This window comes from Atractosteus spatula, chromosome 20 (genome assembly GCF_055471065.1).
Source record: "Atractosteus spatula isolate fAtrSpa1 chromosome 20, fAtrSpa1.hap1, whole genome shotgun sequence".
Lineage (NCBI taxonomy): Eukaryota > Metazoa > Chordata > Actinopteri > Semionotiformes > Lepisosteidae > Atractosteus > Atractosteus spatula.
In genome coordinates this window covers 3,891,417-3,908,170 of record NC_142725.1, presented here as the reverse complement: position 1 = coordinate 3,908,170, position 16,754 = coordinate 3,891,417, and the positions used below count along the sequence as shown (strand labels likewise).

At 43.5% G+C, this 16,754-nt stretch overlaps 1 protein-coding gene across 1 annotated transcript in view; it reads left to right on the top strand.

The window, feature by feature from the left end:
• kazna (kazrin, periplakin interacting protein a) overlaps positions 1-16,754 on the top strand; it is a 607,183-nt gene that overhangs the window by 113,354 nt on the left and 477,075 nt on the right. The window contains exon 2 of the mRNA XM_088937941.1: positions 7,289-7,446. Within this exon, the coding sequence (XP_088794067.1) occupies positions 7,289-7,446 (158 nt within the window). The remainder of the gene's footprint in view (positions 1-7,288; positions 7,447-16,754) is intronic.

Sequence of the window (16,754 nt, the reverse complement as noted above, 5' to 3'; positions counted from 1 at the left end):
CCATTTATTATATTTGCTGTTTAATCATGGTAGATTGTCCATTTCTGTTTTCTGAAGTTGTATGCCTGTTGTGACCAAAACTATCTAGAGTCAATAAATATCCATGTGGATTTACCAAATAGAAACAGCTTTAATGACACATTTGTTGTAACAACTGATTCTGAGTTAAACGTATACATTAATCACCAGCTAATTAGTTTAGTAAATCTTTAAACAGAAGAAAATAAGCATCCTTTTATGATCTAAAAGCCCTTTTCACTGTAAATCAGAAGTAAATATTTACTTTCACTCTATCTAATATGTTTTCTCCTCTGTTTGTTCATGCTGGTGTCCCTCAGAGTGTATTGCATAAATAAAGTGCTCCAAGGAGATTTCAGACAGTCTGAGGCTCCAGGCCTGTTCCGTGTCCTTGCCCTTCTGCTTCCAGGATTGCCATCATAAATAAAGTGCACTCCCATAGTGTGCTTGACATTGTCTCTCTCGTAGGGGTTCCATGCTCCTTAGCTCAGCACGTTTATGTCTTTGCGTATCTGCAAGGGCAAATTTATCAAGGGCTTTTTAAGGAAAATCACTACTATTCATTTGCAACAAGGTACAGGTCAAAAAATAAAAAAGCAGAAATAAAAAACGATAACCTTTTTGCTTTTTGAAGACCAACCTGCTTTAACCATAAAATCCTGCATGAGACTCACTGCAAATATTCTGATTTGGTGGAAATAATAAATAGCGCCCCCTGCAGGTTCACTTGTGCAACTTTAGGCACTATGGCCTCTACATTTCCTAGTGCACTGCAATGATCTCTTAATCAGCTTGGATAATTACATTGGTATTTACTCAATTATACTAAGCCTAGTTGGATAGACTTCTTTTTCAAAAATGTGTCCTAAGGGTGAGATGTTATACATAGATGGGTTTATTAAAGATCCCTTGCAGCAGTTTGAGTAGAGGTGTTAACTTCAGTACCTTCTGGACTAAAACAATGTGATCTTTATAAGGGCCCTCCTTGATTCAGCTGGTGAAGTAATTTCTCACTCAGCACTTCAGTGGTGGGTGAAGTCGGTCCCCTCCTATACGTAAAGAGCTTTGAGATTACATTTTCCATACAAATCAAATGATTTGTCATTGTAAAAAAATAATACTGCTCTGCAGTTGACAAACCTTTTAGCAAACAGGTTGAACTGTTGACTCACTACTGCCATCCAAACACCTCTTAAAGGTGAACAGTTAATGATGTGCAGATGCAAGTTGGAATTGCATTATATGAGATACTTCTATAAAGCCTGTTTGTTAAATGTATTCAAATAACACAATGCAGCTGTAAATTGAAATAAAATTAAAGTGCAGTTAGCCTTGGAAATCCAGAGCTGTAATGAAAAGCTGAAGGCAGAGAGAGCCCCTGGCACCAAGGCAAGCATACAGTATATGCTTTAGAGGCATCTGTAAGATACCCAGCACAGTCTTGTATTCTGGGTCTTCATCTCCCTTCTTCAAGGCTGCACAGTGATAGAGCAAATACAGTCTTTAGAGAAGTACCCTGAGATCTAGTAATGAACTCAGGGCTTAGAGCCCAAAAAGCAGAGTTATTTATCTTTGGATGACATTATAGTGCAGATCCATTAAGGTCTGCGAAAAGTACCTACTGTAAGTCTCAGCACTTTCCAAAAATGCTTTATTATGTGGGGTTTTTAACACATATTCAGAGGGATGACAGCAACCATGGTCTCCTTCATTTCTGCTGCTCTAACTTGTAATTCTTCATGACATCACTTCCTGAATAACTATAAATACCATATTAAGCGTCTCCCCCTTGCTCATACTTATCCTTCTGCATCTTTCCTCCACTCCATCTCTACTAGCAGCCATATCACCCTGCAACTCACAACTGGCAGCCCGCTGGAGCTCAGCAGGTGTGAGCATGGTCAGAACCTGGAGGGGAGACTCCTGGGAAAGCTAAGGTTTCTGCTGGAAGAGGTGTTAGTGGGGTCAGTAGGGGGCTCTCACCCTGCGGTGTGTGTGGGTCCTAATGCCCCAGTATAGTAATGAGGACACTATACTGTAAAAAGACACCGTCCTTTAGATGAGATGTAAAACTGAGGTCCTGACTCTCTGTGGTCATTAAAAATTCCATGTGTTTCGCGAAAAGAGTAGGGGTGTTACATGGCGTCCTGGCCAAAATTCCCTCTGGCCTTTACTAATCATGGCTTCGTAATAATCCCCATCTCTGAACTGGCTTCATGACTCTGTTCTCCTCCCGAATGTTAACTGGTGTGTGGTGAGTGTACTGGTGCACTCTGGCTACCGTTGCATCATCCAGGTGTGACTGCACATTGGTGGTAGAGGAGGGGAGTCCCCATTGACTGTAAAGCGCTTTGAGTGGAGTTTCCAAAGCTCTATATAAATGTGAGAATAGTATTGTTATTACCTGTGCAGCTCCACTTTGGTTAACTTGGTTATCTTCTCTATGAGGTTCTTACATTCTCGTCCTATAGCTACAGTAGGTGTGCAGCCCTCAGCCAAACAGGTTATGCCCAACCCTCTCATTAAACTTTCCTATTGCATTTTCCCATTTAGTGATGTCACCTCTCATGAATTTCCAGTTAGATTTCTCCACTGTTCAGTACATAGCAGGGGAATGGATTCATTCTCATTAATGGCACTCCTCTTCTGTCTGCCCTGTACCAATCTATGGTAAAATGGGACTAAATCACTGCATCCTTAGTGAAGTCTGAGTCGTTTCCACCCACTGGGATCACACTCTGCATTGACAAGGAGTGAGAAATTATAGGAAATTACTCCACAGAGACACTACGTGAGTGCTGTTTTAGCTGTAAAAAGCTCTTGTCAGCCCTGACTGGTTGAAATGCAGCAAACCCCTATTAACAAATGGTGCTGCGCCTCAGATCCTGGTTATTAGCTGTTGTTGTCTGCAGCCATGAAGAAACTGGCGCGGCATAAGGTGCCTGATTGCCCCTGCTGAGTGTAATACCTGTGATTTCTGCTGGAGAGTGCTTTGCAAGCCCTCACTCTTCGCACCGAAATTACTCTCTGCTTGATAAACTGAAATTAGACGAACAAAGGCACTTCTCCAGAAAGCCACGCCTAAGCTTTCCAGCTGCTGTTATTTCTTATTTTTGCTGCAGTGACCATTCATAAGTGAGGTTTGCGGCAGGTCTTAAAAAGACACCGAGTGCAATAACTGAGCTGCCTGTCCCGTATACCTGCATCTGCCAGTAGTGGAATGAGCCTGTAATGCTGGATCTCTTGAATGACAGATATTACAGCCTTCTGGTTTTTTGTTCACATGTATTAATTATTTTTATGAGGTTTATCTCACAAGCCCACATGTTTTCTCACAGCTCTGTAGGTGTCTTACTATAAAGTGTTATCAGTGCTAAAAAAAATACCGTATGGCAGAAAAGACTGTTTAAGCATTTGTCTTCCCAAATCACATTCAAACCTTGTTTTCAAGATTTCTTTCAGGATGCATTAAAAGATTTTTGTTTCTTTTTGCTACACAAACCATTATTTTAAAAAATCCTTTGAATTATCTTTTAATTGTACTGTCAACAGTTTCGGAGGAAATTTGAAGGGGCCTGTCAAAGCTGTACTTCACTATTTCTCATCACCAGGAAACTCTCTGAATCTGTTTTTTTAAACAGTTGTAACAATGATGCTGTTACTCAGTGGTTATACCCTCATGAAACTAGATTGAGACATTATTTGAATAAATAAGACAAAAGGCCACATAGTGACAACATTGAAAATAAAACTATCCTGCTGTTCTGCTGTTCAGATTGTATGTTCATTGTATAGTAACTCTCGTTTCAAAACACCTGCACCGTATCAAGGAACAGTACTCAAGTACCAATTAATCTTCACCAGAGCAGCCTGCAGACATGCTTTGTAGTGCAACACAAACTGCACTGATGCAGACTGATTCCTGTCCACTCAGGTGTCAAGTGTACACACTGTAGCATTGCCTATGTGCAGCCACATGGTCCGTCCGCACTGCGTTACAGGTTGAGAGAGAACATTAAAGAGAGGTGTTGATGGGCCGGCTGTCCTATGAACACGAAGGCCTTTTTCTTGCAGTGTCACTGTCTTTACTGCTGAGCTGGGATCACTGCAAACTCACTCTCATTGTCTGCAGTTAACAGGCACTTGTAGGTCTCCACAAGGAATCTGTTAGCTATCAGAAATTTTAGAAAAGTTTTGTCCCACATAACTGAGTGAACAGCAGCAGGCTTAACAACGGGTAACGCAATCAGAAACACACCACAGAAACACCTCACAAGCTTCAGGTAAGGAGCTTCTGAAGTACAATGATGGGGTGGAAGGAGAGATACACAGGGAAGAACATGGGGAAAAGGAATATTTGTTACCTGTACAGTATATTTACTTAGTTTGGTGTGACTGAGAGTTAATTGTTGTTCTCAAACTTAAGTTATGAATTCCATTAAAAGCGGAGCTTTCATCTAAGCTCCAAAATTGTGTCCCCCACTCCACAAAGCACATTAAAACATTTGAAGTGAGTTTGTCACTGTCCCCTGGAATTCACAGAAACCTCCCTTCATTTTCTCCAAAACAATTGGCACTTGGGCAAATGCAGCTTCGGAACTCTTGCAGGTCAAAAACTAAACGAGAAATCCTTCACTACCTGCATCTTTCTGTAGTTTCTGGCTGATGACTAAGAAGTACCAGAATGCAGGAGACTTTGAATCGAAGTTCCTTTCCTTGCAGCAGTACAGGGACTCCTATGCTAGATTAGTTTACCTCCCTATTGACTTCAGCTCCGACGCTGTGGAAGAAAAAGTGGAAAATGTAAGCAGGTGTGCATGTAATGTAAGCATGTCTCAATGTGACTGGATTTTCCTCTAGTTAACTCAGTGTTGCAGAGGAGAACAATACAAATAAATAGTAAATAGTGAATTGGCCACTTTAAGAGGAAAATTATTTGCAGTTCTAAATAATAAAATCATAGACTAGATAACGTTGATGTAAGTATTTCACTCTTTCTTTCAACTTGTATTAAGGAAGTGGTGAAGGCACAGCACCAGTGCAATAGGATTTCAAAGGGATGATAACAGGGATGGTAACAAGAAAGAAACACCCACGTTCATCTTCTAATGATTGATTTCCTGTCTTGTTTTTTTTTTGCTTAATAAGGATGTTCAGTTATACTGTATATGTTAAGAATGTGTTGGTGCAACACAGTGGTTTTGATTGTTTCTAGGAAAAGCAAGTATTTCTTTCTTGTTACCACCCCTTCAAAATCCTATTGTACTGGTGCTGTGCCTTCACTACTCTTTTGGTCTGCATTCCAAGTTGATCAGATTTAGAGACAGAGACAAAAGAGTGTGATTGAGCTCCGAAGTTCTGCAACAGGTCAGTGTTGCAGGTGAAGTACCGAATTGAAAAGGCCACATTGGGGTCAAGGAGCGATGGAGACAGATTTGAGCACAGTATGGAAAACTGACACCAAGAAAAGGGACCTTTTAGTTTTTCCGTCTTGGAGGCCTGTGAGCTGATTTCAGAAAGGAAAAGGCAACAGCTCTCCCTTTGATGATATTCGTGCATTACAAAACATCCTTATTTGTGCGCACTCATACTCAAGAGCTCCAGAAAAGCGGATTTCTTGAAATAAAAAGAAACATCTGTCAAATCTTGTCATTTTCTCTCCCACTGGATTTCTCAGAGATGCAGGGAATGGGAATGTTAATGGTGTAGCGAAAGTTCTGCTATGAACTGTGTAATCTGGATGTCATTAGATTAAGTACATGAAGAGCATGATTTGCAAAATAATAAATACTATTAATCAAAGGGTGCATTAGGAAAGGTACATTTTCTCTACAAGTTTTGTATCTTACAATAAAAAAAAGATGAGACAAAGTTTAGTGTTTTTCTTTATGTAGAGTACTGCCTCATTTTACAGCACCCTGTACCAGATTGCTCACACCTGTGATATCTCAGTGGAATCAACCTGTTGGTGATTTATGGTGCATAACCTCTGGATAACTCCCAGTTACTGTGCCAGTATTATGAGAGGTTTAAAATGTTCCATGTGCTCTCTCAGCTGTCCATGAAACCACATGCTCCTTATTACAGACCTGGCCAATCCACATGTCATGAGCTGTGAAGTGCATGTCTGAGTCTTATCTGAGCTTTTGCAGCCGTGGGTGTGTAAACTAATTAGTGAGCCATGTCTTGTACACAAACACTGAAATTGCGTTACTGCCTGATTCAGAGCTGGGATCAATAAGCCATTAACTGTCCAGATGAGCCAGACATTCATTATTTCCTCCTTTTAATTAGTGAAGTAAATGAAAACAATGACCAATATTAAACAGCCACAGGGTTTTCCTACACGTTGCTAAGGGACCCTGCTAGAATTATATTCTGGTGTTCGCCAGGAGATAGTCCAGTCATGTGTGCTGCACTGTAGAGTCACTTATTGTATTTTAGCACTTTTCCACTATCAATCAATATAGCGCTTTGCCATGGTGAACACCACCTCAGAATGCTTCAAAAAGTTTAGCTCCTGAAGGATACTCTTACTGTACATTAGGGCAGTATTTTCCAACCTTTTTGAGTGTACTGAGCCTTTTTTTGTTTCCAAATGCGTTGTGGACTATGTGCTACTGGCTATTTTCACTCTCCATTAAATATGGAATCTAAAACCATAACAAAAAAAAATCTGCACTCAGCAAAAATTTGCCTGTAAGCATATTATGTGAAATTCTTATTTATTACCTGAACAAATATATTAGTGAAGTCTAACCGTGTTAGTGTATGAATATGTGAATGATCAGTAACGTACTGTAGTACTGAAATAGCTAGTGCTGTATCTCTCACTTCAAAGACTGTTATCAAGTTTGAGTAATAACAAACTTGTACTGATTGCGTTACAGCCTGTAATGACAGTTTTAGTCTAACATTTGATTCCACAGCACATTTTTCTGTTCTGTGGATCTCATGTAGTAGCTTCACAGACCAAAGGCTGGGAACCACTGCAACAGGGCATCGACATTCAGATTCCCCAAAAATAAAAAACAAACAGATTGTATTAAATAATCAAGGCTCCTTCAGGTTTATTTTAAATAGCTAATATTATTAGAAAGTTTCTTTGCTTTTATCAAGGTTCCATCACAATTAAAAGCAATGGATGACTCACGGTGCAGCAGCAGAAGTTACAGATTAAGGAAAGTCCAAAGGGCACAAGTGTGTGTTTTTCTACCAGTGTCCAGTGACAGTTCCAGCAGGTGTGACCTGTGTGTCTGTTTTTCTGCAGCTGTGCAGTCGCTCAACAGCTTGAATGACCAGATTGCCCACTTCATGGTGAACAGACCCAAGGCTCTGGATGATGAGGATGATGCTTTCCTTCCCAGTGAAAAGGAGACACTGAAGAAGTCTATGACCTTGATGAGACACCTACTGATGGATGCACAGGTACAGTCAGCACAGCTGCAGAATACTCTCTTCTCTCTTTTTCTCTCCCCTCTTTCATGTTATCACGACTTTAAACCATTGTATTCTGATCATGGAAAAAATAAATTGCAGGTTTCTCAGCATCTGATTGCATTTAAGGAAGGCATATTCTCATAAAAGACACACTCACAGTCCCAAAGATTATGCTGAAATTATAGGTCTAGTTCAAGTCTGTCAGGTTGGAAAGAATGTGTGAGAATCAGTACAAACAAAAATAATTGATTTCTTAAGGTTTGATCCCCACATGAAATGTGGTTTAGCATTCACGTGCCAAACTAACCTGTTTTAACTGTGTGGGAATATGGGATTTTTGTTTTGCTTTTAGAAAAGATTTTCCAAGATGAGAGAGTCTTCTCTGGTATCTGCAGGGTTTTTAAATAATGTAACACATTCTCCGTACTCTCAGCACAGTAAAATCTTATGGTACCTAAGCCTTGATCTACAGTATGTCTTCATGTTGCTGTGCTACACATCAATCATCTGCTTTCTATACTAGCTCCTCCCCCAGGAACAAGCAGTGCATCACTATGCATTTGATAGAGTACACATTGGTAGTTTGATTCTTATTTTTTTTAAAGCATGTCTCAGTCCCTCTCATTTACATACTGCAATCTCGTACAGAACCCTGTCTTATTAAAGTGAGCACATCCTGTCTCACAGCATCATGGAATTCCCACAACACCTATACATTGCAGGCCCTGCACAGACTACACACCTACTAAACACTGCTCTGTTTGTGCATACTCTGAGTTTTGCTTTGTGTTTTCACAAAATCTATTGCCAGTAGTGCTGACAAACCAAATGTTTTAAAACTACTACTCTTATGAATATTCTATGGTGCTATAAGAACATACTCAGACCATTGTAGAAGAGAGATTCCAATCCCCTTAAATGAGTAATTTATAGAGAACAACATCCCTGTGCTGACAGAGCATGTGCAGAGCAGAGAACCAACACTATGCCAGTCTCTCATGCTTGATTGTGTCTCTAGTGTTCTCTTGCCTTGATAGACTGATTGTTCCTTTAAGCTTTTGCTGACATTTTTGGGAATGAGGAAATAATAGTACCGGTTAGGAATGACAGAGAGGATCATACAGTGATATACAGAGGAATGCTGCTGACACAGGAACATGGCTGTCCAAAGCAGAGATGTCAGCCCCTGTGGGCTCTCCAGTGTTTCTCTGAAGGCTGCAAACCTCTGTTTCGTTACTGCAATGCTGTGGGTCAAGATAACAATGTACGCAAGTGCATTTACTATGGATGGGAAACTGCTACTGCACATGCATCATATCAAAGCATTCTATTTGACTGTGGTGGTTGCTGGCAGGGAATGGGTTAATTCAATTAAAACAGATTAGAGCTCTACAAAGTGAAGTAATTCAAAGACCTATTTTACATCCGAAATTCATGTATTCAGTTCATCAGCTCTGTACTGTACATTCCAAATCCTCTTTTCTTTAAACCAGTCCCTTGGCTTCCATTCTTACAGATCATAAATAATTTGGAAAAATTTTGAAAATTGAATTATGAATCTATCAGATGATGGATCAGGCTCTGTACTTCACTATATTGCCTTCCTGAATTGCATGGAGATTGCTATTGGGACAGGCCTTTAACAGAAATTGCTGACAGGTCCCTCTGATGATTTTTTAGGGTGTTAATCTACAAACCTTGGTCTAAATCGAATCTGTGTAGTTTTCAATTTATATTAGCATGAAGTGTGGTTTCTTTAATAATCCACAGAGTTTACCAAACACATTTGCTTCACTGAAGATCCTAACTGTGCTGTCAGATATGCTTAACAGAAGCATGCTGTGGACACTTGATCAGTTTTCTCTGAGTCTCTCCCTCCACTCTATGTAATGTAGGTTCCCTACTGCCCTCTTGAAGACTATCCTTCAGATACTGTATCTCAGGAAAAGACAGTGACAAGAATGAACATAGAGAAAGCAGCACTGGGGGATGACAGCAGTGACATGGCAGCACAGCCTCAGGTTAAATTTGTCAGCTTTATACTACTGGGACCACTTTGCATTACGAAACTCAGCTACTACAGTATGTATTTGTCCACAGGTGCCTTTGTAATTGTGAGATCCAGTACTGTATGTTTTATTCACTGCACCCTGGGTATAGGGTGTTTTACTTGTAGCGGCGAGGCTTAATAATAAGGCAGAATTAAGTGTTTCTGAGCTTCCCAAATGAGGCCCCATTTCTCTGTTCATCTCTGTGGTGCAGCCACAGAGAAACTATTCATGCAAGATGATTTAAGGTTTCCTAGGACAGCTCCCAAAGGGGGATGCACTTAGCTAAGTCTGGCTATCATGATCAATGGTCATCCACTGGCGCCTATCAGTCTAGGGAGTGCCGGATGGACATCTGGACTGCATTACTAAGTGTCAGGACTAAGTGACTCATATCTCACCTTGATCAACCAATCAGGGACTGGTAGGGCTGAGTAACCCACGTGGGACTCTGATGCCCATGGAACTTTCAGCCAATCAACGAGCTGAAGTTCCTCCAGGTAAAAACAGGCAACACAGAGAGCCTGAAAGATTCAACAAGATTAAGATTCGGGAGATTCAGTAAGATTCTGGAGAGGATTCTGTGGACTGTTCTAAAGGGAATTCAAAGGAGAATTCCAGGGCAGGACATTCTCGCAGCGCGCCTCCTGACCATCCCGAGACTCAGCCCGGACAACCACGGAACGGCCAGTGTGTCCGAGTGCCAGAACTTTCCTTTGTTCTAAGAGTCTAGAGTGGAGGTTGCCAGAGAGTAACCAGCAGCAGGCCTCGTGGACAGGTCAGAACTGTGGACAGCTGAATCACTATTCAGAACTAGCTCTTCATCAGGAACGAACCGGTCCTCTTCCTGACTTGCTGGGATCCACAGTCATCTTTTCTCCTGTGCACAAACTTTGCTAGTTAAAGCCAACACTAACTAGCCGGTCAGTGAGCATCAGCAGCGCACCGTCGCAAGCCGCACAGCACAGCCTGGCACGGAGCCAGAGAGCGCGGATTGGACAGCAACAGCCTGCAACTGTTTCTTTGTGCCCGCAGGAGATCTGAATCCCCAGAAATTGGATGAGTATTCAACTTCAATGCATTACAGCTCGAGAATTCAATTGTTATCCCAACCAGTTGATATCAATTTAATTCCTAAGAGTTATGTACTTGTTTTGAGTATCTAATGTAGAAGTTGTAACCAAGTTCACTTTACGAAACGGTCTTAATGAATGATATACTGAACGTATGTCCTCTTGATGTGTAACACTTCGTAACTGATTGAATATATACCTTTTGTATTCTGATAACCCTCACGATAAGATCTGTTAGGTTTACATGCATATTCTATGTATTAATAAAAGTATCCTCGTGTATTAGTACCTGTGTGTGTGCGTTGTTTGAGTTATATCGCATGGTTGGATTCTAAAGCCATCAAAAGAATCAACTTTGTGATTTACTGCTACAATTGAAAATTGTCTCAGTAAATGCCCAAACCCTACAGAACTGGTGCCTTCAGAGAGCCACTATGATTACATATTTGGCGTCCCTGAACGGCTATGAAACACTACATTTATGGCGTCCCTGGACCGGCGTGGCAAGACTGAAATGAATCAACCAAGCGGAATAATTCATATAAAACGCCGCGGGTTTCATACACGACAATACAGTGTGCTGAAAGCCGAAAAAAAAAAAAAGTTCCCCTTGCTCTTTAAGCAGTGCTTGAGTGTTTTGTGATCTTTTGCAATCTACCAGGTTGATTGCATACCTGATCTTGTGGTTTTCTGTGGTAAAACTGTGATTTCGTACTTAAAAGTAATACTCTTTAAGTTTAACGATGGTTGCTAAAAGGTCTGAATTCGAGTCGCTATTAAGCACTCTCTCTAGCAGCGACAAGTCTGACCACGATCTCTTCCATATCTCCGTCAGCGGAGAAGCTAGAAGAATAAATCTCCATTCTCTGAGAGAGCTAGCGAAGGACATAGAGAGATTTGACCCCGCAGTGTCAGAGAATAATATCGAGAGTTATATTCAAGACCTCAGGTATAACCTGCAGTTCCTGCCAAACGCCACAGAACAGGAGAAAGTGTTTCTGGTCAGGAAAACTACCAGCAGAGCTGTACATGAGTGGATGGCTAGGCAGATGAAAGAAGTCTGTAATGACTTTGAGCAGCTATGTCAAGCACTTATCGAAGAATACAGTGCGTTTATTGACCCGACTGCCGCGATAGCCGCCGCCCTTAACATTAAGCACGAGAGAGCAGAGTCCCCTCGCGAATATTACGAGAGACTTAGACGAACTTATTTTGCAGGGCGAAATGATGAGGGTTGCGAAGAGAACATACATTTCAAGGGTTTATTCATTGCGAATCTCCACCCATCAGTCAGAAAGATGATCTTAATGCATACAGATGCACAGACCATGAAAGTGACTGATATTAAGAGATTCGTGCAGAAAGCCTGGGAGTATGATGTCCAAAGTCGCTCTGAGCAAAAAGCTGCTAAAGCGACTGTGTTCGCCGTCAGAGCCAGCAGGGTTAATTCCCCCCTGCTCGAAGGAGCACAGGCTCCTGAGCTGGCTAAGCCCCGTTCCAAAGCAGGCACACAGGACCGCACCCAGCGTCCTAAGTGCCATGAGAACACCGGGGGAGGGAAAGGGCTAGAAAAAGCTGAACAAAAGGATTCAGTAGCCACCCGCCTGGCCAGGCTTGAACAAGCGTTATTAGGACAGGGACAACCGCTCCCCAAGGCTGCCGGAAGCGTGAATGAGCTGATACTCTCCACTGGAGGAGGCGGAGACCCGCCCCCTCCCACTCCCTCAGTCTATCTGATTGAGCGGAAGGGTTCCTGCCTGGATGAGGTCAGCCACTCCCAAGCGAGTGCTGACTCCACCCCTGAAGTCACAGAGCAGGCAGTAAAACAGAGAGGAAAAGCAGGAAGCTTTTACCTCAAGGCTGCCATGGGAGATGTCTTACCCAGTGAGACACTGATTGACACTGAGGTTGAAAGGTGTTTGATGTCACACGGCAAGCTCAAACGGGTTGAAAAAGAAAAGGGCATGCGACTCAGAGAGGAACCTTTGGTGGATCACCAGAAAGGCAAAGTGTGGAAACAGGTCAAGGCTCCTAAGCCTTCTGTACAGAAGGAAAGGGGGGCCAAGAGGCAGACTGTGCTCACACAGTGCCCACCGAACACAGAGGCCTATGTGAAGATTCCTTCTGTTCCCTCTGGACAAGAAATAAAAATATTTTCTTGTTCCCCGGATATACAGGGAAGTCGTGTCCCGGCTGAGGTCACAACAGCCTCCCTGCCACAGGAGCGGTGCTCCAAGCAGCCGCCTGATCCACCAGGTAAAGCACACACCTTTTACATCCCTAAAGAGGAGCAGATCTCCCCACCTGGCGATGAAAAGGAGCTTTCCCTGTGCACCCTGGCACCCAAGAGGGGTCAGGACCACCACCCTGCAGTGGTGGAAGGGATCCAGATGGCAGGAGAGCAGGTTGGTGATGTAGCCCTCGCCCTTAGCCCTGAGAGGTCCTCTATTAGTGAGGATCTGCTTGAGCAGCTGTCACAGGGCCACCGCCAGGTGCCCCTGGTGCAACATTCACAGGTTAGACAGGAGGTCCAGCTGGACGCTGAGACTACTGCGCTGTGGACACACCTGATCCCAGATGCCGATTCCCTCTGCTGTGACCCAGGGAACCTGCAGTCAGGTAACATTATTTCTCACAACTACCAGGTAGTGAGTGAGACTGACCTGATTGTTCCTGCCTCGACAGCAGGGTTGCCAACACACCCAGTCCCCCAGAAGGGACAGGGAATGAAAGCCAAGCCGGTTTTCTTACAGCCACCAGCTCAGTCTGTCAGTCTGAGTCTGACCAACAGTGGTTCACCCAGACTGGAGCTGGATGGTCAAGCCACCCGCCTGCCAGTGCAGGACATCGCAAAGAGGGGTGTCAGAATCCCCGCCTGTACTGACATGGGCCTGGTGGGTGATAGCAAGTTCGAAGACAGTGAACTAGCTATCCCAGTGCTGGGGCAGCTCCCTGAACCCCTAGCGAGGGAAGGGGGGAGCGAGCAGGTGTCCTACACCCACGCCCAGCGAACGATTGTGAACATGCCGATAGAGGGATTCCTCAATCAGGAAGTGTGCAGGGTGGACCGGAACAGTGAGAATGGGGTAACAATCTCAGATCACTCAGGTGCTCCAGATGACCACTCAGCCGAGGGTCAGGCATGCTCCACCGCTGCACCGCCCCCTGCAGGGTTCCTAGAGCACAGGCATGAACAAATCGAAAAAGCAGATGCCCTGGAAATGGAGGAGCAGCATCAGCAGCTGTGTCAGATCTCCCCAGATTTCCAGGATGTTGGTGCCCAAGATGCCACATGGCATACTGAGAAAGACACCATGTACACGCTGCGCCAGCTTAGAAAGGCAACAGTCACTCAGAAGGAGATGACTGGGATCAGCCACCCGAAAAGACTTTTGGGAGGACTGATTGCTGCCGCCGCTGTTGCACGTTTGCTTTTTCTGGTAGGTTTGTGTGCTACTGGCACTCTCACCCTGACTGCCCCAAGAAGGCAGGTGTCAGAGAGGCCAGAGGGTAGTGACAGACTGTATCGACAGCAGCAAAAGTTGGAAAGCTTAGGGAAAATCCTACAGGCAACTTCCTATGCAACAGGGTTAAACCTTATTCCCCAAACAGTGGACATGATTGTTGGTGTTATACAGTGGGTTTATGCTTGTGTGCAACAGGCCAGAATGTTGACACAAGACCTGTTAAGGGAGTTTAGTGCCACTGTAGCCAGTCTAGCCACGGCACAATTCCCAACCCACTTGATTCCACTCTTCTCAGTAGAGGAGTATGTGACATTAACCCCATTGCTCATAGCTCACCCAGAAGGCAATCCAAGATTGAATTCGTTTCCAAATCTTGAGATGGGTATGGCTACCAATGCTATCCATTGGCTGTGTCTAAACAATTCACCAATGAAGGGTGTTAAGCTACTAATGGGCAGAGGGAGGTTAATGAACCCCATGAAGAGCAGGTGGGACGTAAATGGCTGGTCAGCACACCACGTTTAACTGACACTGTGACTTGTGACAGGCATGATGCAGCTACCTAATAAAACAGTTCCTTTAAGTTCCTGAGGAGGCCATAGTACAGCATGGTAACTTAACACTGTACGGTCTAGAACCAGACAACATAAGACCAAACTTGAGGTCATGGATGCCTTCAGGTGCCACACTAAGGAATTGGATAGAAATCCAAGAAACAGTAAGCCCTGAAGAGGTACAGGTAGTTAGTTTGCTTTAATGGAACAAACCTCCAAACCACCCTAGCAGATACCCAACACAGGTGTTCTGGTTTATCGGGGGGCTGGGAACAGGAACTGGTGTTATTGTAACACTGCTGCCGGGTAGCTGGATCATGACTGACAGTGTACTCTGAATGATGTACTCTTACATCAAGATGTACTCCGGGTAGCATGAATGAGTCAAAGGTAGCATGCCAAAAGAAAGGAAGTGACTTCTCCCCAAATATCTACCACAGAGGTATCAGATATTGACAGTGAACTTCCTGATGTGTAATTCCTAGACTTAGATAATGTCTCCTACCGTGTTTATACATACTCCAGATGTTATTCATCCTGTTTGTATCCAATGCTGGTTCCGGTATGAATTCTCGAGGAGTAATGTAGACATTTAAGATTAATGTTCTAATGGCAAGGGACATCACTTAACTCTGTTTTGTTTTGAAGGCAACAACGCCTCAGGACCTCGTGACCTTCAAAAAGGGGGGATATGTAGCGGCGAGGCTTAATAATAAGGCAGAATTAAGTGTTTCTGAGCTTCCCAAATGAGGCCCCATTTCTCTGTTCATCTCTGTGGTGCAGCCACAGAGAAACTATTCATGCAAGATGATTTAAGGTTTCCTAGGACAGCTCCCAAAGGGGGATGCACTTAGCTAAGTCTGGCTATCATGATCAATGGTCATCCACTGGCGCCTATCAGTCTAGGGAGTGCCGGATGGACATCTGGACTGCATTACTAAGTGTCAGGACTAAGTGACTCATATCTCACCTTGATCAACCAATCAGGGACTGGTAGGGCTGAGTAACCCACGTGGGACTCTGATGCCCATGGAACTTTCAGCCAATCAACGAGCTGAAGTTCCTCCAGGTAAAAACAGGCAACACAGAGAGCCTGAAAGATTCAACAAGATTAAGATTCGGGAGATTCAGTAAGATTCTGGAGAGGATTCTGTGGACTGTTCTAAAGGGAATTCAAAGGAGAATTCCAGGGCAGGACATTCTCGCAGCGCGCCTCCTGACCATCCCGAGACTCAGCCCGGACAACCACGGAACGGCCAGTGTGTCCGAGTGCCAGAACTTTCCTTTGTTCTAAGAGTCTAGAGTGGAGGTTGCCAGAGAGTAACCAGCAGCAGGCCTCGTGGACAGGTCAGAACTGTGGACAGCTGAATCACTATTCAGAACTAGCTCTTCATCAGGAACGAACCGGTCCTCTTCCTGACTTGCTGGGATCCACAGTCATCTTTTCTCCTGTGCACAAACTTTGCTAGTTAAAGCCAACACTAACTAGCCGGTCAGTGAGCATCAGCAGCGCACCGTCGCAAGCCGCACAGCACAGCCTGGCACGGAGCCAGAGAGCGCGGATTGGACAGCAACAGCCTGCAACTGTTTCTTTGTGCCCGCAGGAGATCTGAATCCCCAGAAATTGGATGAGTATTCAACTTCAATGCATTACAGCTCGAGAATTCAATTGTTATCCCAACCAGTTGATATCAATTTAATTCCTAAGAGTTATGTACTTGTTTTGAGTATCTAATGTAGAAGTTGTAACCAAGTTCACTTTACGAAACGGTCTTAATGAATGATATACTGAACGTATGTCCTCTTGATGTGTAACACTTCGTAACTGATTGAATATATACCTTTTGTATTCTGATAACCCTCACGATAAGATCTGTTAGGTTTACATGCATATTCTATGTATTAATAAAAGTATCCTCGTGTATTAGTACCTGTGTGTGTGCGTTGTTTGAGTTATATCGCATGGTTGGATTCTAAAGCCATCAAAAGAATCAACTTTGTGATTTACTGCTACAATTGAAAATTGTCTCAGTAAATGCCCAAACCCTACAGAACTGGTGCCTTCAGAGAGCCACTATGATTACATATTTGGCGTCCCTGAACGGCTATGAAACACTACATACTATTAGCCCTATATACTGTACAGGGGGTGGA